Consider the following 25,972-nt stretch of genomic DNA (forward strand, 5'->3'; position numbering starts at 1 on the left):
TTTAGTAAAAAAAAAAATTTTTTTTCGAGACAGGGTTTCTCTGTGTAGCCCTGGCTGTCCTGGAACTCACTTTGTAGACCAGGCTGGCCTCGAACTCAGAAATNTNCCTGCCTCTGCCTCCTGAGTGCTGGGATTAAAGGCATGCGCCACCACACCCAGCCTAAAATGTTTTAGGACAACCAGGGCTATACAGAGAAACCCTGTCTCAAAAAAAAAAAAAAAAAAATTTAGGTAAAACTTTTTTAATTAAACTTTTAATTTGAAACTCACCAGGTACTTGGCCAAAATGGAAAACAATTCAGTGAGATCTGGAGACTGGCTTATGTTTACTGGTCTTCTGCTCATTGAGATCTAAGCTGCCCTACTGTGTGAACTGCCTCTTAGGGAAAATGCCTGAGACATGTGACAGTTCCCGGGAGTCATCTCTAAGCTAATCCTGGAACATCTGTCAAACCTCCCTTCTCACAACATCCCACCAATTGATATCAATTGTATGGCCAATCTCAAGGGGGTGTTTTAACTAGAATAAATTAATGGTTTTTTTTCCTGTAATCACTCTAGACTTCAGAATAGCTTTAAAGGATTATACTCACCTGTTGTTAGTAATTTAATCTCACAGTGTACATATATGTCCTTTATTGTGTACTTTTGACAAATCCAGTGCATTTTTAGTGAACAGTCTTGATTTTATTATAGTTATTTTACTTATATTTTCTTAGTTTAGAACTTTGTTGGAGTCATTTAATTTGCATAAGCATTGAATATGTAATAGTGCAACTTAATAATTAATTGTCAATCCTGTAAATCCCAGAACTGTCAAATTTGTAAAATCCCAGAGGTAGGGGCAAAAGGATCAGTTCAAGGTCATCCTGGGCAACATAGCAAGTTCAAGGTCAGTCAGGCTGCAGTCTCAAAAAAAAATATCTACAGTGGTACTTTATATGTTGCATATATTTTTACTGATAAGTTTGTTATTTTACATACTTAAATATAAAGTCTTGAACATTTTGTAGCTGTGATGATATATTAAGGCTTCTCATTAGAAATCACGAGTTCTTTGGGTGTTTTCTTATTCTTACTAATTTAATGTGTCTTACCCAGTCCTTCTGGCTGAAAAGCAGCCCTGCAGAAGGGCAGTATGGAGAGGATGCCCTGTAGCATCTCAGTCTGTAGACAGTGCTCGTGCTGTAAAGCAGGCAGGGTTTCTGCTCTCTTCCTGAAGCCTTTTCTCAGTGTGCTTCTCCCAGAGCTCTGTCTGAAGCAGTGTTTCTCAGAAGACACAGGTCTTCTGCGTTCTGGGTAGCAAGACCCTGGAGTAGTCTGTTCTGAATCTATTGAAGTAAGTCCTTGAGTTGTCACTGTTGAGACCTGAGATCCATGGTAACTCTAGAGCTGTTATGAGCCTGCATAGCTCAGTGGTTCCCAACCTTCCTAATGTGCCTGCCACCCTACCCCAACCATAACATTACTTTTGTTGCTACTTCATAGCTGTAATTTTGCTACTGTTATGAATCATAATGTAATTGTCTGTGTTTTCTGATGGTCATAAGCAACCCCTGTAAAAGGGTTGTTTGACCCCTGAAGTGGTTGCAACCCACAGGTTGAGGACTGCTGCGCTAGAGCACACCTTTGTTTCTAGACTTGGTGAGTAGATTCATTCATGTTTTTTATTACATATCAGGGCAAAGTGCAATTGCTGGGGAAGAGCACCCCAAAGGCTCCATTCTGCAGGAAGTTCACCTCAAATTCCTGCTGACGGGACTGCTTTCAGGACTCCCTTCCCCTCAGTTTGCTATCCGGATGTGCCCACCACTGACCACAAAAAACATTAAGATGTATCAGCCACTCCTTGCTGTTGGTGAGTACTGGCCTATTCTTTTGTTAAACTCATTTTATGAAATACTTAGGTTCCTGGTTTCTAGAAAGTTCTTTATTCTCTTTGGGGATGCTTCAAAAGAAGAAATGGTGGGGAAAATTGAATACATAATTTCCTTGAAATAGTTTTCTATCCTGTTTCCTGTCTTGTTTTAATCGTGGTGAGCCCATGTGCTTGAGATTATCTCTGTCAGCAAGTTTCTGAAATATCAGGGACTGTCTGGGACAGAAAAGGCTTGAGGCTTAGCAATGGCTGTGAGCTGTTGTTTGGGGCAGTGGTAGGAGAATGCTGATTAACCAACCAGCTTACCACCAGGGACCCAGTGCCGTGCCCCATGCTGTATGTGTGTGTTCTCATCTGACCTCTAAAATTAGATTTTTGTTACTTGTAGTTTAAAGAGGTTCAGTAACTTAAAAATGTAGGCTCAGTGTTGGGTAAGCAGCCCACCTAAGGTCTGAGCCGGAGTTTCTTTAACTTCAGAAGTCACGTTTCACATCGCAATATATTGTCATGATTTATTTAAAGGAGACAAAACATAGAGTACTCAGGCTAGTTTGTTTTATAATAAACATTCTGAGTACATATAGAAAAGTTTAAATTATTATATGTATTGATTTATATTTTAAAATCTTATGTCTGTGAAGTTAGGTAATATGTTCCTGAGGATGCATGTCCCTGAAGTTAGGTAAGATTTCAGAGGACATGAGATTAGCCCCATTCTGATAAGGATGGAAACAGATTTTCCTTCCTTAATCACTTCTTTTTAAGTATATAATCTGGATGCTTTTGTAGAAGATAAATTTAAGAAAAGACTTTGAGATTGACACCCCTACTAAATTAGCCGTCAACTCTTCCATCCTTTTGAAAGGTACAAGTAACGGTTCTGTCCTGGTGTACCACCTCACCAGTGGTCTGCTACACAAGGAGCTAAGTGTCCACTCGTGTGAAGTCAAGTGAGTATGGCTGCAACACAGATTACAAACAGGATGCCAGAGAAACTCCACTCACCAGCTCTCCTAGGCTTCTTTGCAATGATGCTCTGCAGTGGTGTGCCGCCATGGTGACTGATTGCTGGCATTGGAGCGACTAATGCGTGTCTAGCTAAGGGTTTATTAGGAGTGGGCACTCGTCTGCTTTGTGAGTTTCTCCTAATTCCAGGTTCTTTTCTCACTGGAAATCACAGTTGCCAGATTTATATAGTTTATTTCTCAGTTTGATAAGATCTGTCAGGACTGCTCATTTTTAATTGTTAGTTTGAATATCACCAGGACAGGAACTGGGAAGCATTTATTTGATTTTGAGATGCAGTGTGTATACGAGTGCAGTGTGGCAAGGCTTAGGAGAGAAGGCTCAGTTAGGAACAGAGAGCCTCTGGCGTTTGCTTTAGGGGCCGCTTTAGACACACTCGGCAGCTTGATTTTGCTGAATGCAGAAATGTTTCCCTTTTTGCCTATGAGTGATATATTATAGAAGTTACATGTATGTGCAGTACACCCAGTGTACTGATTTCATAATGAAAAGACAAGAAAGGTTCTCTGTGTTGTATATTTTGTAATTTAGTCTTATGTACATTGAAAGCCTTAGTGAATCTAGTGAGCATACTTCAATATAATTTTTTTAGATAGAGCAAGGTTAGCCTTAAGTATTACAGCTGGTGATTATAATAGAAATGTCTTTAAAGACCACTGCCAATGGCACAGCCCAGGTGACTATTTTTTACTGTCTTGTGTTATTCCTCTCAGTATCTCTCTGCAAATACATTTACATAAGAAGTAATGTCTTCAGGACATTGAACTTGGCATCGTGCAGCACTGTATCTCTTTGGCCTCAGGGCCTCAGCTGACCAGCACTTCTTCCAGTGATCTCTGCTGCCACTGTTCTGTCTTGTCATTCTCTTCCTTTCCTGTCTACATTTCCTTTATCCTTATCTTTTGTGCGTAGTCGATCCTTTTATGGCTGACATCAACCAATCAGAACTGTACAATGCTATCCAGAAGATTATGATCTGTGTCAATATGTTGTGTCAGTCATTTCATTGACCCCACCACAACCCTAAAGAGTAGGTGCTGTCACCTTTCCCAGGAGCAGTCGAAGAAACTGAGTAATGCACAGCCTGAAAAAAGGTGGATGGGATCACTCCTGGTCTCTCAGGCATCAGAACCTGAGCTCTGTACTTGTAGCTGTGATCTCCGGCTGAGATGTCTGTGGATGGACATGATGGCAATCAACTACATGTTGACTGAGCCAAGATCATGCTGAGAATTTGACATGAGCTTCCAGAAGATGAATCAAGCATATTGTCTTTAGTTTCTGAATTCTGAACCTCAGTAACTGGTTTATCACAGAGTTGGGTTGTGCATAATGCCCCATACTTGCACACACTCTGGTGTTACTTGTGACCTAGTGATCCTGAAACTGTTGAGTACTCTGAGGGCTGTCCTGCTCACAGAGCTGGGAATGATCATATGCAGATGTCCCACTTTTCATACGAACTTCCCTCTTTGTTGACATTTTGAAGGTAATTGACTTTATATTCAAAGATGTTACCCAAGAGGATGCTAAAATCCTGCTGTCTTTTTGTTTCAATTAATGCAGTTTAGAATTACAATTAAAACCATTATGAAAATTTCACAGATGTGCTATAAAAAGTTCTGAACCAATTAGCAATAAATCTAATGTATTCTTGATTTTTCACATGCAAATTAAGGCTAACTTTTAGATAGTTGCTTCATTTACTTAAATCATATGTAGGTAGACATGTTACCAGGCACTGTATAATGATAACAGTATGTGGGAGGGGTGTAGGGAAATGATGTTTCAGTGTTTTATAAGGAATGTTTCACAGACACTATTGAACATTTTGTGTAAGACTATAATTGGAGGCTTTGGTGCTTATAACCTAGTGGCAGATACAGAAATTACAAACTGGAATGCTTGACTCTTCTAGAACACTAATTTGCATCTGATTTGTCCAGTGGGTTGAGTTTAAAACAGTGTCTTGGTACTATGGAGAACTTATAAACAGTAGTTTGTATAGATGTGGATTGACTCAATATTGCTTTAATTACATTGAATTACTCGTGGAAAGTGAACCTTGTGTACCTGAACATTTGCAGAACAATCATAGGATTAAAGTCTTGCAGAACTGTATGTTCCCTGCTTTCTTTAGAAGTAGTTTCTGTGTTGTATGCTCTGTAGATGCCTGACATACTCAGCCTGTGAGCCAGAATCAATCTGATGATAAATTCTAAGATTACAGTTGTTCCATGGCTAGGGATTCTACCAAAAAAAGATCAGAGAAATCCTAGATCAGGGATGAGATGCTGTTCTTAGTCCTTTAGATATTAAGTATAGAATTAGAGTTAAGCCTAGACAACAGTGTTGTAATCCCAGGGGCAGTGTGAAGCGCAGCTGTGTCTGATGGGAGGTTTTAATTCTTTTCCTCTGACAGATAGATAACCCCTTCCTTATCTAATCTGCCTTGAAATCCAGTTTGATTTTACTTTATTTAAGAAGATATAAGCTACTGTTGTATTCTGTTCAAAAGCAGCATGGTCACACTGTCAGATTACAAACAAGCAGCCCCTGCAGCTTCTGCTACAGTTCCTGGGCTGGGACCTCTAGTCAGCAGGGCAAACACTTCATGAATCTGTGTCACTGTAACAGAGGAGAGGTGCTAGGCAAGGTATCATGGTACCTCCCTTAAAAGACACTTCAGGGTGCTAGGGGAGTAGGTCATTGATGGAGGTCTTATCTAGCAATGTGAGGCCCTGGGTTTAATCCACAGCAACACATACAGCTAGCCTGTTGCCTCTTGCACTATTACCTTGGTCAGTCAGGCTTAGGTCAAATGGCACAGTTTCCAGAGCTGGTCCCTGAGGTCAGAATGAGTGCAGCTCCCACAGCTCCTGTTGAGCTCTTTGCCATCTCTTTTGCAGTTATTGTAAAACATACTTGCATAGTGTCCCTTTTCTGTGAGAACATAAGCTCCAGATGGACAGTGAGTATGTCTGTCTCATCTGCAGCATCTCACATAGCCACTGGCATGTAGTATTGGATACTTAATGGAGTCATTTTAAAAATAATGGATGGCAGTGGGAAGGCAGGCTGCCAGTGCCCAGAGCTACTGACACCACCATACCAAGTGTAATTATGAATTACTGAGTTGATATTGCTAGCAGCAGGACTTGGGGAAATGGTCTTAGGGAATCTCTAAGCAAACATCTGCTTGGCGCTACCACTTCTTACAGACAGTAGATCACATGCAGTGAGTTCTTCCTTTTACTCTAGAAATTGTGAGGACTTACCTGCTAGGGGGAAGAAAGAAGAAAGAAGACGAAAAAAAGAACTTTTCTAATGATTGGCCTAGTTGTATGATAATCAGTGTGGGTGTATTTATTTAAAACAGGCCTGATAAAGACAGCAGGGCTTCAGTTAGTTCCTGACTGACTGTACTAACCATGAGTGTGATAATGGCTAGTCCTACTCGGTGCCCTCTGTACTATTTCTCTGTAACTAATGAGACTGAGGTACAGAGGGTAAATACAAGAGTCGTCCATCCCACTGTGTCTGGAGAAAGAAGGTGAGAACTTGAGCCAGGAATGGAAATTTTCAAGTGTGCTCATTCCAAACAGCCATTAGTCTGGGTGTTCAGTACAGCTTTGTTTTGAAATAGTTCTAATCCTAACTACCATAGCTATTGATATTGCTTCAGATGCAGCTTTTGGCTCTGTTGATTATGTTGTCCTGCGAAAAGACAGGTACTTGGGTACCCAGGAACCAATAAGGAAAATGCTTGTAGTTAACATAGCAGATGAGAGTTGGCTGAGAGGCTTACCCTGGTAACCCTACAGTCGGGAGGCTGAGGCAAGAGAATGACTATAGACTACATAGTGTGCTTGAGGTGAGCCTGGAATACAGAGCAAGAATATCTCAAAATAAATGACTGCAAGTAAAGTTCTGAAGATAGGGCAGTGATCTTGAATGAGGCAAATGTCTGACAGCCTTGAAAGCTGCAGACAGGAGCTTACATAGACACAGGAGACGATTGTACTGCTTGGGGAAAGCAAGACAGAAACAAATATCTCATGCATAAGATTGTTGTAGATCAGAGGGCAATAAACATTTTTCATAATGGATCAGTCATAAAATTTTGAGGCTTAAGAGTTTAGATCCTGGGGCTGGTGAGATGGCTCAGTGGGTAAGAGCACCCGTCTGCTCTTCCGAAGGTCCAGAGTTCAAATCCCATCAACCACATGGTGGCTCACAACCATCCATAATGAAGATCTGATGCCCTCTTCTGGTGGGTCTGAATACAGCTACAGTGTACTTACATATAATAAATAAATAAATCTTAAAAAAAAAAAAAAAAGAGTTTAGATCCTGAAGGTTCTCACAGCTGTTCACGGCTACTGTTGTATTGTGAGAGCAGCCCTATGCTCTACCATTTGCATTGCAAAGAGCTGGCCTATGGATAGTGATGGACAGTTGTACATGGGGCCCAGCTTTAGACTTTGGTCTTATCTAGTTTTACTACATGGAAGAAAATGTATCACCACTGCTTGTCAGTCCCCTCTCAGCCCCATGTGGACAAGCCATCCATACTGTCCTGTCAAGGTGGCCCTCACTGAGCCCAGGTTTTATCTCTGCATGATGGAACATTTGGAGCTTCTGTCTCCTTCTCCATCTGAAAGCTGAAGGCAGGTTCTTTGCTCCATCAAAGTTTGCTCTAGTTTTGCAACTGGGAATTTTGATAGCATCTCTAGCAGTCATTATAAGGATTCATCTCTGAATGTTTCTGAGCTGCTTGCTTTAAGCAGTTAAGTTCTTAAAAATTGCTGTGAAGTGTTTTTCCCTAGCTAGATTTTAGTATCCATTTTAACAATGGTATGGATTCTGATAACTATCTTGTCATTACACTTGGATATAAAATTTTAATTAGAACAAATTTCACATATATCAGAGTATGCATTAATGTAGTCTAAAAGGGTAAGAATAATATTTTAAGTTACATTATGTAATAAAATGAGGCCTTAAGATACCCTAATTTTTCAAATAAACTTTTCAAATGAGAAAAGAATACAAAACTAAAATGTGTTTGCTTTCTAGGGGTATTGAATGGACAAGCTTGACCAGTTTCCTTTCTTTTGCTGCTTCGACCCCAAACAACATGGGGTTAGTGAGAAATGAACTTCAGCTGGTTGATCTCCCAACAGGTTTGTGTCTCACCTTCCTGAAAGGTTAGGGTAGTGTATTCTGCTGATGGGAGACGCTGCTGGCATAAAATTTCCCCGGAGCATTTTCTTTTGGCCTTGGTGTGTGTTCTTACATCCTGTTTACTTTCTCTAGTTCTGTAATAATTGTCCTAGAAAAGTCACAGCATTGCTTCTGTGTACATACCACTAGTGTAGCACAAGCTAAGTGGAAAACCATTAGCTGAACTCACAGATGCATGACAAAAGGTGAGGTCCAGTTTTCTTTTGCAGTGTTTTCTGTATAGCAGCATTCATGTAGCGGTCAGAGGACAACTCCTGGGAGCCAGTCCTTTCCTTTAGCCATGTCGGCCTGGGATTGAAGTCGATGTAAGCGACTGTGCCCGCTGAGCCACTTCACTGGCTCTCTAAAAGACCGTTTTTAAGCTTTCACTGTAGTGATGTGCTCAGATATTTCATTTAATACTGTGCACATAGGATAAGAAGTCTTCAGTATTCATTTCAAGGGCTTTTTTTTTTCCCCTCCCAACTAATCAGTACTTGAAAACATAGATGTGTCTTCTATGACTTTAAGTGCACAGTGAATCACTGCCGGGCCACAGATGCGCTAAAGTTTTAGACAGCAGTATCTCTTAAGTTTCTATAATTGAATTACAGAGTTGAAGAAACTGTATAACATTTAAATACCTTTTTATAAAATAGATATTTGAATATAAGTAATATGTTTTTGTTTCCTATTCATATTTTAAGAATATTTCAAATTATTAGAACTGGCTTTGAAGCAAAGAATTGAGTGACCAGAAGGCAGAGGACGTAGCTGGCAGCATCAGATGGTAGGGCTTCTTGTTCTTTTGGGTGATGCATGCTGTTCACCTTCTCATTTTTCAATTAAAGGGAGGAGCACTGCTTTTCGTGGTGACCGGGGCAATGACGAATCACCCATTGAAATGATCAAAGTGTCTCATCTGAAGTAAGTGTCAACCTATACCATCCACGGTTGTGTCTCAGGCATCTCACAGCTGCTTTTTAACTTTTAAGAAAGTAGGAGTATGCTCAGTATTCCTGAAATCTGTTAGTAACATCAAATAATTCCATGTGCCCATATATATCAAAAAGCAGAGTTTGACCACTGATATGAGACAGCCTGGAGATGCTCTGTTCTCTTTACCTCCCCCTTACCTCCCTTCCTTGTTTTTACTAATCCTACTTTATGTGCATTTTCCCTTGGAAGAAAACATTCAAAAGACTATTGGAAGCAAAATAAACCTAAATTGTACATGAAGAAAATGAGAGCTTTCACAATAATCCCACGCTCAAAAGGTCACAACACTTACAATACAACAGTCTTTATCAGGAAGAACATATTTCATCAATTCATAAAACTGGCCTCTGAAAGGAGGTAACCTCAATGGAGAAAATGCCTCCTTAAGATCCAGCTGAAGGGTATTTTCTTAGTTATTGATGGAGAAGGGCCCAGTGCATTGTGAATGGAACTATCCCTGTGCTGGTGGTCCTGCTTTCTATAAGAAAGCTGAGCAAGCCATGGGGAGCAAGACAGTAAGTAGCATCCCCCCAGAACCTCTGTATCAGCACCTGTCTCCAGGGCCTCTCCATTCCCCACTCCTCTGTGTCAGCGCCTGTCTCCAGGACCTCTCCATTCCCCACTCCCACCCCTTGTTTTGAGTTCTTGACCTGTCTTCAATGATGAACAGCAATATGGAAGTATAAGCCAAACAAACCCTTTCTTCTCCAAGTTGCTTTTGGTCATGGTGTTTCATCACAGTGATAGAAACCCTAACTAAAACAATCTGGCTTCATTAATCTCATAACATGTTAAATTTATCCCAAAGTCCTATCATTTTAGAAAAACAATAAAAGTGATTGCAGTTGATAGCAATGTATTCTGGGATAGTTTTACCCAAAACACCTTCCATGGGTTTTGATCTGAGTATCAAACTGGGGAAGAACAGACGTTTTAGCAAACTTCAAAATCATGAATGTGGCACATACCATTACCTATTTATGTCTTCTTTGTCCAGAAATATTATACTTTTCAATATGGTATTACATGCAGTATTGTATATGATTCAATATGTAAGTCCTTATATGTCGTTAAATATTTTGTATATTCTATAATCTGTTAGGTGGATTTTATCTCAATTTTCAATATTTATTGAATATTAATATAACTTAATATCAGTTTAATATCAATAATATATACTGAAATTACAGGAAAGTTTATGATGGTGACCTTGAACCTTGTGACCATGCTAAGCTGAGTTATTCTAGTAGTGTTTTTGTTAGTCTATTAGAAGTCTCTGTACAGATAATCTTGTTTGCTTATAAAGACACTTCTGATCTTTCTTCTTAGCTCCTGGCCATTTGTTTCTTTGTTATACGATGTAGGGCTGCTGGTAAATGTTGATGCAAGTGGTGAGAGTGTTTCCTGCCACAAGGGCCTGTACTTTTTTGATGCAGTGTATTTTTATATTAGTTCATACCATCCTATCTTAACATCTCCTCAGCATATTTATATATTTGGGTTCCCCCTCCCCCCACCCTCCCTTACACCCCTCTGTTATTTTCTAAATCTTTGTAGGCAGAGAGCACCTTTTATGTTATTTCAGACTTTGGAGATTTAGTGTAGTTTGTCACATGACTCAGTATCTGATCCGTGTCTGATTTCCCATCAATGTGGACCAGTCAGTGCTAATCTTGCCCTTAGCCCACTGTAAATTCATCCCTGTCATCTCGGTTCCTCAGTGATTCGTATTTAATGTAACCTTGTACATGACTTGTAATGGGGTCTGAATGTTAGTTTAATTGTTTATGCATGGGACATGCTGACTGAGTCCTACCCTCTCAGCTTAGTAACTAATTCATGACGATTTTTGTTGTTGTAAAGGGAGATTTTTTTGATAGATTTTATTTTTTGTTGTTTCTTTTAGACAGTATTTGGCAGTTGTTTTCAAAGATAAGCCCCTGGAATTATGGGATATTAGAACTTGCACTCTTCTTAGAGAAATGTCTAAAAGTTTCCCTGCTATAACTGCATTGGTAAGTCGTGCCCATGAGCTGATTCTCTTGGTTACTAATCTGTGTGGTGGCTACTTGAGTTAACATCATTCCTGCCATGTCTTTTCTTGTTAAGATGTGTTGTTTGGGTATCTTGAGAAACAAATATATTTATGAAAGAAGGTAGGCTTTAATCATTCTAGAAGTAAAATGACATATAGTTCATCATGATATCTAGTATTAGCAATTTTAAAAAGTCATAGAAATAAAACCAATGTCCAGTTGACAGAAGAAGAGGAAATGGATCAATACCAGAAAGAGTTCAGAACAGACCTGTGGGTATTTGGGGTCCAAATACACAATATAGTCATATGCAAATCAAACAGAATAGTCAGGCCATGTAGTAGTCTGGGTAAGGAAACAGTCTCACCTTTTATTTTGTAAGTTGACATACAAGTACTCATTGTATGTTAAGCACACTCCCCTCCCTTTTCCCTTGGACCACTCACTAGTCCCCTTTGTCCTTCTAGACAAAAGTTATTCAACTTTAGTAAGGGAAAATAAAAAAGAATAAGAATCAGGGTAGTATGTAAACCAGTGCTACTTATATAAATTAGATTCTCATGCATATGAGAATTGACCACACCCAGACATCCCAGTACTGCAAAGACAGAAGGAGGAGGGCAGCTCGTTTCATAAGCTAGACAGCAGAAGGAAGAAAGACTGTCTTAGAAAGTCCATGTGTACAGTAGCTACATGCTGATAGCTTTTATAGGAAAGGCTGGAGACATAGCTCAGAGGACTGGCATTCAATTTCCAGCACCCCTGTGATGACTCACAACTCAGTCTAACTCATGCATGTGGTGCACAGACATACACAAGCAAAACACATACACATATAAAGTAAACCTTAAAAAGGAACTTTTACGTGAGACAATACTGGATTAAGCTTGTTAGAATAGGCAGAGGCATGAGAGGAATCATGAAGTGAGCAGCTGTGTGAGCACCTATGCCTGAGAACAGGTTTGATGGACCAGCTTGATTCCCTAATCCTGCATGGGTGGTAGTGCACAGGACTGCAGTGGACTTCGAGAAAGCTTGAACACCTACTTCTAGAAGGTTGCCAGTAAACGATGTGTGCTGATCATAAGTAGCTATGCCCAGCTGCTGTAAGCAGGCTTTAATGGAAGGGAGCCTGGCATGTCTGTCTCTGTTGTGCAGGAGTGGTCACCATCTCACAACCTGAAGAGCCTGAGAAAGAAGCAGCTTGCCACCCGGGAGGCCATGGCCCGCCAGACTGTGGTCTCAGATGCAGAGCTGGGTGCTGTTGAATCATCTGTGATCAGGTAGGTCCCTGTCCCTGTCCTGGCAGAGAACCGGGCAGACCCAGATGACTGAAGCTCAGTTTTGTTGTCCCTGTGCTCAGTGTTGTCAATGAAACGCAGTGCTGCTAACCTGTCAGTGGCCATGGGTGTGATCAAGTCAGCACCTTTAGCTGAAACACAAATCAACACTGATATGGATAGACACAGTCACCTTCACAGAAAACATACTGGGAACTCTGGGACCACTCAAGAGGTGTTTATATGCTCTTGGATCTCCTGTAAATGCATCTATACAGTGGTTAGTAATGGGTGTCACTCTAGGGGGAAAAATTATCTTTTTTTCTCTACCTTTAGTTTATTACAGGAGGCAGAAAGTAAGTCTGAACTCAGTCAGAACATCTCTGCTCGGGAGCATTTTGTGTTTACTGACAATGATGGCCAAGTTTATCATCTCACTGTCGAAGGAAATTCTGTGAAAGACAGTGCTCGGATTCCACCAGATGTGAGTGTCATCCTCCAGTATATCTCTATCAAGAGTGTGACCAGTGATCTGATTTATCCATTCCCAGTGGAGACGTAGTTAAGCCTAACAAAATAAATGCTGCTATTCAAGAAGTCACTGCAGATTGAACTTGGTTCATACCAAGTTCATATACTGCAAAGTAACATAGCCACCATGAACCTAGACCACATGTACTCTTCCGTCTTACCACGATGGCAGTCCACAGGAACTGTCTTGGCTTGCTTATGAAACTGAGAACAAGAAGGGACAGGAAGGTTCATGGCTGAGTCATAGCAGCCATCCTGTTTCTGTTCTCTACATTTCCATTGATTAGTGTGAAATAATTATAATTAGATTCTAAGTGTAGTGGTGTTAATATTTACTCATTTGTAGATATCTTTTTTTGGCCTTGTAGAATCAATTATAGTTAATAATTGACATCAGCATACATCTTACAGATTGCTCGTAATAGATTAATTAATAAACTGTTAACTAATATAGAGTATAATTAAATGGAGGCATTAAAAGGAATTTCAAACAATGCATATATAATTAAAATTTTCATCTAAGAATAGATGTCCTAGTAGAAAGCCGACTCTCATATTTAAAGTGTCTCAGCAAGGATCTTGACTAGCTGAGGTCATTTAAAGTTAAATGGGGCAGAGAGACGATCTCAGTGAGAGTCTCTGTTACTACATGATACACACCATGGCTGTGCCCATGGGAAGAAAGGGCTCCTGTCACCCTACACCTCTCAAGTCACACTCAGGATTCCTGCTGAGGGAAGTCAGGGCAAGAGCTGAAGCAGAGGCCACAGGGAATGTTGCTTGTTAGCTTGCTCACTATGACTTGCACTGCCTATGTTCTTACACAACCCAGGACCACCTGGCCAGGGATGGCACTGCCCACAGTGAGTTGGGACATACCACACCAGTAAAGAAAATTCATCCCAGGCCAGTCTGCTGGAGCCATGTTCTCAGTTGAGGTCCCCTCTTCCCAGATGACCTTCTCCTGCATTTACACAAACGCTGGCCATCATGTTTATCCACTCCAAGGTGGTGCTATCACGTGGATTTTTAAAGTTAAAGCTGTGGGTAGTGGAAGTCAAAGTCTTCTTCATGTACTTCTTGTGTCGCCTCCCATCTTGGCAACTGAGTTCTCCTCGAGTGAGTTAGGAGAGCCAGGGCATGTGGCCTACTTTCAGAAGCGATGCCCTGTCACGTTTGCAGTCTGCTGTTGGTCTTTGGATCAGTCCTACTTTATTGCGGGAAGTGACTACCGAGGCCTTGGAGTGGATGAGGGTCCTTTAGAGAGTAGCTACCAAGTCTCTTCTATTAACAAAGAATTGAAGGCGTTCATTTAAAACCATTATTCTAAAATCAAAGTTAGCATCGTAATCTTCATAGTATAGAATAGAATAAGTCATATCTAAACAGTAGTAACTATTGTTGAGTGCATCTGATATTGCTTACATTTTTAACATGAATGTAGGAAGTCGATGTTTGATGTGTATAATAGGAAAGTAACTTTAATGTACAAAGAAAAGCTGTTGTAGTAATGCTGCTAAAGGTCAGGCAACTCCATTGTCCACCCTTAGCCTCCACATAGCTCCTCTTGTAGGACTGCAGGAAAGATGTCCTCTGGGCTCTTACAGAGTCACCTACAAATAGTTTGCCCTCTTTACTTTCCAGTTGCTTCACACTGAGGTTAGAATGTAAAGGGGTCAAAACCTCAAAAATGCCAGTCCTTCCTACTAAACCAAAGAAAAAGCTTTGAACTTTGGACATGAGTATTCATTTTTTAATTTATTATTATTTTTACAGTGTCCGTGTGGCAGTCCCAGGGCAACTTGTAGCAGTCGGTCCTTTCTTTCCAGCATATGGATCCCAGGTCTCAAACTCAGGTTGTCAGGCTTGGTGGCTTTACCATCCAGGCACTGGTCCTCTCTGGACATGGCTGCTCTTACAAATGCCTTCTCAGGACAGCTATGGCACACAGCTCAGAAGGCGGCACCTCTATTCTGTGGGGTCGTGAAGTCAGGGTACAAGGACTCTCTTTATTCCGCTGAATTCTTTTGTTTCAAATGAATACAAGTCTTTGAAGAAATGACTATTAGTAAGCATGCCGCCTCCAGTGGAACTGGTTTATGATTAGGGAGGGATTGACATCTATATTTGCTGTGAAAATTGGTTTTGGTTTGGTATTCTTTCTGAAGCTGACATTTTTCCAGTGGCTGTAATATAGTATGTAGAAAAAAGGGTTTTGCTTGTTTCAATCCAGAATTTTCTTTATTGTTCTTTCAAATGCAAGGTTCTAAACATTGATTTTGAGCTGAAATTTTCACTCTGGAAGTTGGTCCCCAGACGGTGAAAGTGGTATATAAAGTGGTAAAAGGAGAGAGAAAGCTCAGCAAGGTTTAAACCATGTGCATGTGTGATCCAAGGTGGCTTCCTTCATCATGGAAATGGAAAGAGTGAGACAGTGAGTGTTTGCTGTTTGTAATCCTGCCTGGCATGTGGGCAGCACAGCAGGTGCAGCATTGAGCATGGAGCACCATGGAGGGTATAGAGAGAACCACAGGGGATGCACAGCAGCCCTCCAGAAGCACCTCACCATCCCCACATGACTCCCACTTCTCTCCGCCCTTCACGAGGGCATCTGCATGTCCACGTAGTTGAGTTAACACAGCAACACTAATTTGTAGATTAATTTAACATCATGTTTTCATTTTTAAATGTGAAAAGTAAACTAAGATTTAAAATGTGAAAGTATTCAAGACAAAGTAAACCTAAAGGCACACTCTTCTTAAACATCCCATTCAAATTTCAGAAAATGGAAATAAGATCTGAGAGCATTGCACAGAATTTCATGTGCTTAATAAGTTTTTTTCTTGTTGTTGTTGTTGTTGTTGTTATTAAGTTCATTGCAATATTGATTTTTAATTTTGGTGGGTTTGTTTGTTTGTTTCATTTTGGAATATTACCAGGATTATGCAATATTTAGAAAGGTAGTTGGTCATTTTGTCAACCATTGGCCTAACAGTAAAGACCTTCTTGAATATTTTTATTGTTGTGTAATTGTAAAGCAAGGGTTCTTTTCATGAGTGGAGAAGCAGTGAGAGTAGCAGCAGTATTTAATACTAACACGAGCTGTGTTTACAGTGAGGCAAACATTGCTTTCTGGGTTTTAGCTTTATAGATTAACACCAGCACCCAACTCCGCCCACAGTAGGCCCAAGACATGAAAGGTTAAGTAGACACATCCTGTTAAGAGGCAAAGATGGGACACAAGCCTGGCAGGGTGGTCTGATGCCAGGTTGCAGGTAATTGGGCCCCTGACCCTCCCAGCACCTCTGGGTTTCCTGTTCTCATGCTACACTCACCTCTTACAATAGTGTGTCAGCAAAGTTCTGAGACTAACCATTGCACAGCTAGTTAAGGGTGATTGAGTTTCCCATGGAACAAATTTATTAAGAGATCATTAGAGTTGATGTTCTAGACTGCAGTTTTTTGTTAGGGGTGTTTTATTTTGTTTTTGTCTTTCTGGAATTTTCCTTTTCCTAAAAGACATGTCTTCTCTGTAGATATAGTTTAGGTGACTGAATGGCTATCAAATCGAAATATTCTATTTCAGCACAGTTGAAGCTGATATGCAGTGGCTCTTTCAGTGTTCAGAGTTTTAGGATATGATGGCATTCATGCTAAAGTAGGCACTTTCTGAGTGATTGTTATTTCATTGTGATCATTACAGGGAACTTTTCTGTCCTAGTGGTGACTGAGTAGGGAAGTTCATGTGGGATTGTTGCTCTTGCTTCTAGGGTAGCATGGGCAGTATTACCTGCATCGCCTGGAAGGGCGACACATTAGTGCTTGGAGATATGGATGGAAATTTAAACTTCTGGGATCTGAAAGCCAGAGTATCCAGGTAAGAGCCAAGAGAAACCTTTGTTCAGTTGTAAATAGGACCAATAAACATGAGTGGGAATTGGAGCTTTGAGTCCCTTGACTTTGTAGGGAGACTGGTCATGAGCCAGGCTCTGGTCAGTCACAGTAGACCCTGATCATATCTGCAGGCAGCCATGCAGAAGTCCTGGGATCTTGCTCCATCAGATATTAATGGCAGTCCTACCTGTCATATGTGGCTCCCAAGAATGTAAAGTGGTTCTCCCATCCCCATCCCTGATCATAAGTAGTGGACACACTGAGTGTTTCATTTTATATCCTGTTGGTGTTTTTATTTCTTTGTCCTCAGAGGAATACCCACACATAGAAGTTGGGTGAGGAAGATTCGCTTTGCCCCCGGCAAGGGAAACCAGAAGCTAATAGCAATGTATAATGATGGTGCTGAAGTGTGGGATACTAAAGAGGTAGGCCCAGCTATGCAGCCTGCCAGTGAAGCAAAGGAAGCGGTCAGCCATGGAACTGGCTCTGTTTTCTACTTTGTCTGAAAATAGAATCTCCAATAAGTATTCTAGCTTCTTATAAGAAATTATTGGTTAGAAAACTTTGCTCTTAGAGTCTTTCTGTTGTAAGCAAGACAACATGACTGATTGACGTTTTGGTGTCATCACTGTAATTGAGGCCTATGGAGCGCAGTCTGCATGTGGGGATGGGCTGCCAGTGGCTATTCATTTGCAGACTTACTGTCACCCAATCTGACCATTTAATCTGGAATGGTAAACAACTTTATTTTCTGTCAATCATTCTTACAGGTTCAGATGGTGAGCAGTTTAAGAAGTGGAAGAAATGTAACCTTTCGGATTTTGGATGTGGACTGGTGTACATCAGATAAGGTGATCTTGGCATCTGATGACGGGTGCATCAGAGTCCTGGAGATGTCAATGAAGTCTACATGTTTCAGAATGGATGAGCAGGAGTTAATAGGTAAGGCACACTCCTGAGAGGGTGCTTGTTGCCACAGGATATGATCATTTACGGAGACAGCAGCTGCTGCTTTATTTCAGAGAACTCTTAGAAAAATGTAAATCGAATCACTTTTCAATAATAAGTTTATGTGCCCTACATTATGTATCATGGAAATCCATGTGTATCATGACATTTGAGTCCTGACTTACGTAATCAATCGAAGCTAAAACTGGGTGATTGTTGTACTTCTTCCTTTTTTGTGTGGTGGTTTTGAGGAGTTTTTGTTTGTTTGTTTGTTTGTTTGTTTACAAAACAAAAACAAAAACATAGTTTAAAAGAAAATAAACCTTCCATGCGTGACTCCTTTTTCCTAAAGAAGAAATAAGAAGATTGCAAGCATAGCCATCCAGCGGTTTTCAGAGTGAGGTTTCTCTTTAGAACGCTCTTTCAGAGAACAGCAGTGGTTCTGATCCTACCTCAGACTTTCAGGGACTTCCATCTCCAAGTGTCTTCTTGGCAAACCCTCCGTGGCACTCCTGGCTGACTGATAAGCAGAGAGTGTCTTGAGAGCCTCGTTTATTCATTTATGATTCAACTCTGCCTTACCTGTGCTTGGCAGAGTCGATTGCTCTTTGGCACTTGAGAGACTGGGGCCTTGTAAGCTGCTGTCCTTTATGCCCACACTGGAGTGGCCGGCGCCCTGCTGCTGGTGTTGGTGGGTGCTGAACCCTTCCTGCGCTGTGCTTGTCTCTTCCTGACCTGCACATTGCACTGTCACTCTGGCACCTCTCTGTAGCCATGATGGCCACAGGTGAAGTGGATGCTGTTTGTCATATGTCACATTCCCATTCCCATACTTGATCTTGAGTAACCTGTCAGCTCTGAGGGGCCAGGACCTCCTCACCAAGGGAGAACAACAGAAACAAACACTTTAAACTGAATAACCAAAGAACTTGAGGGAATGTCAAGGGTGATGTTTAAAGAACAAAAAAAAGCAAAAACAATTGCTAGTTCTAGGTTTAAAAGTAGATAAATACAGTCTAAGTATTTGAAGCTTTTATTTTTCTCTTTTGATTTAAAATTTGAATCTAAAAAGCTCTATCATCATGTGAATGTGTTCTAAACTAAGCTGATTACAGAATGGAGTCCATCATGTATACTGTGGCTGGGTACCAGGGTTTACATCATACTTAAAATTTGTACTAATATTAAGAAGAAAAACATACTTCTGTTCAGTCTCTAGTGATATAGCCTCAACCAGAAAAATGGGACTTTAAAATAGTGATGGGGAAGGGTCCCTGATGGGCACCAGCCTGCCGGGAGGGAGGGCTAAGCATTCACATGATTACGTCTCCAGCTTCTAGGCTCTAGGCTTTTACAAAGGACGTGACTATCAAGCTACTTGTGGAGTGACTAACAGCCTGTTAATATGAATAGGATTTAGGTGCTTTTATTGAATCAGCAGTTAAAACTCTCAAGTGTGGAAAAGTAGTAGTAGAGACATTTCTCACCTTGTCTGACTCTCAAGTTGAGAAGTCTGTACACAGTATTTAGCTCCTGTTTAAGTTTTTTGACACAGAATCATGTCTGCTAAAGCAACATTGCTTCTATTAACTTATATAAATTATCATTTCAAGTATAATCTTTATTAATAACTACTAATGATATTTTTATCTTTTTAAAGAAGTTCTTAAGATCTTGTTGGTATTCCAAAGTAAACTGGGGTAGCTGTAATTCAGAGGACAGCTTTCCAGAAGAAAATATTTGAGCCCTGTTTAGATTTTGTAATGTTTCATGTGAGCAGTAGCTATGTATCTGAGTCCCTCCAGATCTACTCCAAAGTGACACAAGGACCAAGTCAGGTGTCAGGACTTTTTAAGTTATTCATTCTCCTCATCGAACTGGCCATCTTTCAGGTGCTCAGTAGCTATGCGTGTAATGATTAGGCATCTTTCATATTAGATGGCACAGTCAATCATACATTTGGGCCATTTTAACTAATTGTATCTGTTCAAGGGACGGGAAGGAAAGGCTCCATATAGAAGCTGGAGAGGACCAGGGAGTGAAAGCCAGTGGGCCCCTGGGCAGTGGGTCAAAGATGGGGAGCACAGTGGAGGGAGATGCTGAACATAGCTGCCAGCTAGTAGAGCCTTTGGTCCTGCTTCTTTCCATTGGAATGTGTTGAAAACAACTGGCTCTTACCTGTTTTGTAGTGTCCTAATAAGCAACTGCTGCATATTGGGGCTAGGGTGAGGACCATGCTTGTAGGAAGTTATCCCTGTGTCCAGAAGACTTTATAAAAGCCTCCTTGGAATGCCAGACATCAGAGGTCTCCCAATCCCTTCAGCAACAAACTCCTGATGGGTGGGTTATCTCAATAGTCTCAGAAAAACAGATGTAGTGGTATGAGTATTTCATGTAAATGTAATTGTTTTTAATTCTTTTTTAAAAAATGAGCTTTATCTGTATGTATTGAGTCATGACATTGAGTCTTTTATTCAGTAGTACAGAACTTTGTACCAGTCCATATACTTAAACTTCAAAAAAGAGAATATACACTGATCAAACTGAGTGCAGAGAGTCTCTGCTCTGGAATAGACTCCCAGTCACACTGGGCTTAGGCGTTGCTCTCTGCTGACTGCCATGTAAACAGTGATAGCTGAGATGTTGCTGAGGCATGAAAGTTCATTATATTGAAAAGCACTCCTTTGCTGTCTAGAGCCTGTGTGGTGCCCATACCTCCTTGTTCCGAGGGCCGCCCTTGCCTTGAAAGCCTTCCTACTGCATCAGCCTTGGAATGGGCGATATTCTCTGGACATTTCTCACATGTAAGTTACTTCATTTTTGTTTTCTTTGCATAATTTACTCGGGGTTGAAGGACACTCATGAAAATGAGCTATGGATTACAGTGCAGAGCTTAAAAAGAATGAAGCCTTAAAACTCAACCAAGCAAAGGCAAAGATACTGAAAGGATATTGTTTTCTACCCTGTCTGCACCACTGGGGCCTTTGTGGAAGAGTGGGTCAGTGAGAAGCTGCAGGTTCATAGGATGCTCTCAGGACTGGGTAACCATCACTCAGGTGCATCATGATAGAGGAAAAGAGTGAGTGTGAGACAGACAAGAGATGCTGCAGTCTGGAGGGCAGGCCTATATCTTTATATGGCAGAGTCAGAAGTGTGTTTATGAATCAGTCTACCTCACTTGAGAAAGGTCATCACAGAAACACATTAGCAATTATTAATTAATTCTGCAGTTTACTGCATTTATTATATGCGATGTACAGGTTGATGTGGAATGAGAGTTTTGTTGTTGTTGTTGTTGTTGTTGTTGTTGTTGTTGCGATGTACAGGTTGATGTGGAATGAGAGTTTTGTTGTTGTTGTTGTTGTTGTTGTTGTTGATGATGATGATGATGATGATGATGATGTTAAGGCAATAAATATCTGTTACCTAAGAACTACCATGTCTGTTCTGTAGGGCAGAGGGAATGAATCACTGGTCATTGTTCATTTTAGGCTCTTCGTTAAAAGCAATCCAAACCTGGTTGTTCTTAGAACCAGTGGAGTTTTCTCTTTTGGAAACCTGTGGTTTCCTTTACTCATTTCCTTGTTTTATTCAGTAAGGCAAAGTCAGCCATGAAAATGGTCAGTGAGTGTCAGGCACATTGTTACTGCTTTGATCTGTAGCTAAATTTTTAACCACAGGTTATAAAAAGGTTAATTCTTTATTAATACAACTTTTTTCACTAAAGAAATTTATGACAGTAATTACAGAGACAATGAATGATTCAAATTTTTTTCTGCACAGTGATTATCCAGAAAATGAAGAAATAAAGACTCTCCTTCAAGAACAGTTACATGCATTGTCTAAGTAAGTAACTCTGTATTTCATAGAAGATAAGAACATGGGAAAGTGACACATATTAATTTGACTTTTTAAAACCAAAATTTAGTTTTCTAAGTGTTAGTGGCCCACAGTGTATCCCTTGACACAGGTTTGTTCCTCTTTGTAGCCTTGTTTGCCAGAAGGCCATCTTAATAATCACACGGAGATAGTATTGGTCTCCATCCAGTTTCCATCTCTCAAACAGCTGTGTTCTGACAGGAGCAGAAGCTCTGTGTAGAGAGGCTCCATTGTGAACGTCTCATGGAGCTATGCTAGAGAACATAGGCAGGTGACTCTGAAGCAGCCTGGGCCAGGTCTGTGAGTGCACAATTCTGGCTAAGAAACTGATGTTTCTTAGAGCCATGAGCACTTAAAGTAAAAAGTGAGAATTAGATAGCAAAGTGAGGAGAAAAATAGGGGTCTACATGAAGTTCTTGGTTCTTAGAGCATGGTTTTTGCAATCTAGACTCTGCCACATATTATAATCATTATCATCATCATCATCATCATCTTGAAAAAGTTATAGTACCTGGTTAATGGCAATTTCAAAATAACTGTTCACTTCTCCAGTTTCCAAAAATTAGCATTTGTATTTAATTGGGAAACTGCCAACTTTAAGAATGCTGTCAAGCTGGGCGTAGTGGTGCACACCTTTAATCCTAGCACTTGGGAGGCAGAGGCAGGTGGATTTCTGAGTTCGAGGCCAGCCTGGTCTACAGAGTGAGTTCCAGGACAGCCAGGGCTAGACAGAGAAACCCTGTATTGAAAAACAAAAAAACAAAACAAAACAAAAAGAATGCTGTCAATGGTGACATCCTTATTCTTGTAGTCAGGTAAACTCTGCAAGACTGCACAGCAGAGGCCTGGCCCCAGTGCTCATGGTGACTGGTGGCACCTTCTACTTGTGAAGTTGGGAGCCAGGATGAAGTAACTGCTCTTATAAATTCTGAACTTGTATTGTTACTTCTCTTTGCTTTTTGTTTGGCTGGAAATGTTTGTTCTACCTTTGTCTGGACTCCTGTCTGCAGTGACATAAAGAAACTTCTGCTTGATCCTGAATTCACTCTCTTGCAAAGGTGCCTGCTCGTTTCCAGGTAATGCTCTCTGAAGTGGAATGCTGAATGTAAGCAATAATTTCAGGTTAACTTATTTAATTGAGGATTTGTAAAGGTTACAACCAAACGTGTTTTGAAAATCTAAGCTCCTCTGTTAGATTTGACTTAGTCTAGTCTATAAGTACTAATACAGCCCCGGAAGTCCAGCAACATCTCACATGAGATCTGGGCTTTCTGTGTTGCAAGAACTTTCACCTATAGGCAGCTTTTACAATATGAGCTACAAATTATAAGCTGCACTTCCCTAGTGCTCAGCAGAGTCATGAAAACATTTCCCTCCATGTTCCAGAGAATAAGTAGCAGGTTGTTTTTGACACTTTATCGAGACGCTTTTACTGTGAAGCTGATACCCAAACACAGTGCTGTTGACAAAGCAGGCATATAGAGCTGTTGGATGTAAAGGATGTGTGATCAGGCCTTGAGCTGTTGGGAACCCAGTAACCAAGCTAGCGGGCTCACTGCCTTGTGATTTCCCTAGAGCACTCTGAAGTGGACACCGTTGCTGATGCTTGAGGCCACTCAGGGCAGCCTGCTCAGCCTGGAGAGTAAATTCACAGAGGCCTTGCTTCCCTCTTCTAGGCTGTACGGCGATGAGTCGGAGCTGCACTTCTGGACAGTGGCGGCCCACTACCTGCACAGCTTGTCCCAGGCCAAGTCTGGGGACACAGTGGTAACCAAGGAAGGTGCTCCTAAGGACAGGCTGAGCAACCCACTGGACATCTGCTACGATGTGCTCTGTGAGAACACCTACTTCCAGGTGCCGTTGCTTCTGGAGAAAGTTTTCACAGACACTAACTTTGTTTTGAAGTTTTCCTGAGTATCCTAAACTTGGGAAACTTTTGAGCCGACTTACAGGCTACATCCTAGAAATAAGTGTTGTGTCATATCTGTATGAGAAAGGCCTGCTTCTCTGCAAGCTTATAAACACCAAATTTTAATGCATATGAAAATTTTTATTACAGTCTTGATTTTTTTGTCTTAAAATGTTAACTTTGAAAGCTCATTTTAATTAGCTTACTCCAATTTTCAATAAATCTCAGTTTTTCTAATTAAAAAGTCTGATCTAAACTAAATTTTCTTCCTTTCTTCCATTTTTCTTTTTCTTTCTTTCTTCTTCTGCCTCCTCCTTCTTTCCTATTTTAGAAATTTCAGCTAGAAAGAGTTAATCTACAGGAAGTAAAACGGTCAACTTATGATCACACGAGAAAATGCACAGACCAGCTCCTGCTGCTGGGCCAGGTATGTCAGGTTTCTGTGCTTCAGAGCATTGTTACACACACACACACACACACACACACACACACACACCCCTCTGTGTATAGGCACACCTGACAGCATGTCCTTTGCACACACTTAGGCTTTCTTTAACGGTGTCAGAGCTTGTGAAGTACACACCCGCAGCTAGCTTACTGCAGCCGTAGCTTCTGTTTGGTTTTCTCTGCTGCATCTGGTGATGCACAGCTGAAGTGGGCAGTCTCCAGCAGTTGTACCAGGCTGGCTTTTATGCTTGCCTTAGAGATGAAGTGCAGTACTGTGGTCAGTTCCAAGTATGCTAATAAAACATCCAGGAGCATGTGCCAAACGTGAGTGTTGCCTGTGGGCTGTAGACTCTGACATCACACATTACAGCTTTCAGAAGGCTCTGTTGGAAGAACGTTTCCATAACTAAAGGAGGTGTTTCTCTCACTAGACAGACAGAGCTGTGCAACTGCTGTTGGAAACAAGTGCAGATAACCAGCACTACTACTGCGACTCGCTGAAAGCTTGCTTGGTCACCACTGTCACCTCTTCAGGCCCTTCTCAGAGCACAATTAAGCTGGTAGCAACCAATATGATCGCCAATGGCAAGCTGGCAGGTAAGGCACTTTGACTGCAGCTGTCAGTGCAGGGCTGGGCTGTTAGAGACATGTCTCTTTACATACTCTACAGGAAACTAGCTCTGCTCATGGGATGACCACAGTCATGTTAGCGGAGCTTATTTAAAGCATAGAGCGAGGTGTCACTGATTGCAGTGACAGTAGACCTAGGTCCTGCAGTTCTAGGAGCATCAGAATCATGCTCTAGGGTGGATTCATACTTACTACCCTGGTTGCTTAAGGGGTGACATTCATTATAGAGCACTGTCTAATACTCTGTTTTAAAATTCAGTTCAGTAGCATTCCATTAGGTCCAGGTTGAATACCCATTTGAGGTAATTAAGTGTGCTCACCCTATATACAAATCTAAAGTCAAATGTGGCTTTCCTTTTTAATGATTTGTTAAAGAGAGCTCTGCGGGGTCAGATGATTGTTCTTCTGTCTTCCAGAGGGTGTTCAGTTACTCTGCCTGATAGACAAGGCTGCGGACGCCTGTCGCTACCTGCAGACGTATGGCGAGTGGAATCGGGCAGCATGGCTTGCAAAGGTAGGCGTTTCCAGTATGTGTCCTGCTCTCTTCATCCAAAGCTGCTATGTTTGGTAGCTTTCAGTTCCTCCTCTGAGTATTAGCTAATGACGCTTATTGGAAGACAGGCTTCCATTGGTGTGGTCAGGTGAAAGCAGCTGACTCCTGTCTCCTGGGGTCTGTTGCATCCAGGTCCCATGGCAGCCTCGGGGCTGTGGACAGAGCAAAGCCTGGCTGCTAGTTCCAGAAGCACCCTTCCTTTGTTTCTCTGTAAAGGGTGTTCTAGCATGGACCTCTTTCTCAGGTTCGGTTAAATTCTGAAGAATGTGCAGATGTTCTGAAGCGGTGGGTTGACCACCTTTGTTCTCCACAAGTCAACCAGAAGTCCAAGGCCCTCCTGGTCCTCCTCTCTCTGGGTTGCTTTGTCAGTGTGGCAGAGACGCTTCACAGGTAAGTCGTGTGAGTCCTGGCTGCTCAGGGTGTGCCGGGTGAGCCATTGACAGTGCCTCATGCTCTGATGGTGGTAGTGGTACCTGGTGTGATGTGAACAGGTGTGTGAGACAGAACCTAGAGCATGCAGGGGCATCTCTGGTCAGTAGTTATTTGTCCTAGGGCCTGGAACATTTGCTACTAATATGTTTGCCAAAACTAAATGGCATACTTTAAAATATAGAAGTCTTTAGGCAGTTGGGGAAGATTGAGCCTTGAGAGTACTGAGCAGAAGCCCCGGGGCTATAACAGGTTATAGTGTGTGTGTGTGTGTGTGTGTGTGTGTGTGTGTGTGTGAGAGAGAGA

The 25,972-nt window shown here is 41.3% G+C and overlaps 1 protein-coding gene across 1 annotated transcript in view; it reads left to right on the plus strand.

The window, feature by feature from the left end:
* The window catches only part of Wdr11 (WD repeat domain 11), a 45,905-nt gene that overhangs the window by 16,010 nt on the left and 3,923 nt on the right, over positions 1–25,972 (plus strand). Inside the window, exons 10-28 of the mRNA XM_029535949.1 lie at positions 1,682–1,858; positions 2,745–2,829; positions 7,985–8,091; positions 8,983–9,058; positions 11,037–11,145; positions 12,325–12,449; positions 12,783–12,930; positions 16,748–16,854; positions 17,182–17,296; positions 17,642–17,813; positions 20,515–20,623; positions 21,603–21,665; positions 22,709–22,774; positions 23,375–23,552; positions 23,939–24,034; positions 24,486–24,651; positions 25,101–25,198; positions 25,482–25,627; positions 25,729–25,768. Of these exons, the coding sequence (XP_029391809.1) occupies positions 1,682–1,858; positions 2,745–2,829; positions 7,985–8,091; positions 8,983–9,058; positions 11,037–11,145; positions 12,325–12,449; positions 12,783–12,930; positions 16,748–16,854; positions 17,182–17,296; positions 17,642–17,813; positions 20,515–20,623; positions 21,603–21,665; positions 22,709–22,774; positions 23,375–23,552; positions 23,939–24,034; positions 24,486–24,651; positions 25,101–25,198; positions 25,482–25,627; positions 25,729–25,768 (2,183 nt within the window). The remainder of the gene's footprint in view (positions 1–1,681; positions 1,859–2,744; positions 2,830–7,984; positions 8,092–8,982; positions 9,059–11,036; positions 11,146–12,324; positions 12,450–12,782; positions 12,931–16,747; positions 16,855–17,181; positions 17,297–17,641; positions 17,814–20,514; positions 20,624–21,602; positions 21,666–22,708; positions 22,775–23,374; positions 23,553–23,938; positions 24,035–24,485; positions 24,652–25,100; positions 25,199–25,481; positions 25,628–25,728; positions 25,769–25,972) is intronic.

This window comes from Mus pahari, chromosome 1, assembly GCF_900095145.1.
Source record: "Mus pahari chromosome 1, PAHARI_EIJ_v1.1, whole genome shotgun sequence".
In the NCBI taxonomy this organism is placed as follows: Eukaryota; Metazoa; Chordata; class Mammalia; order Rodentia; family Muridae; genus Mus; species Mus pahari.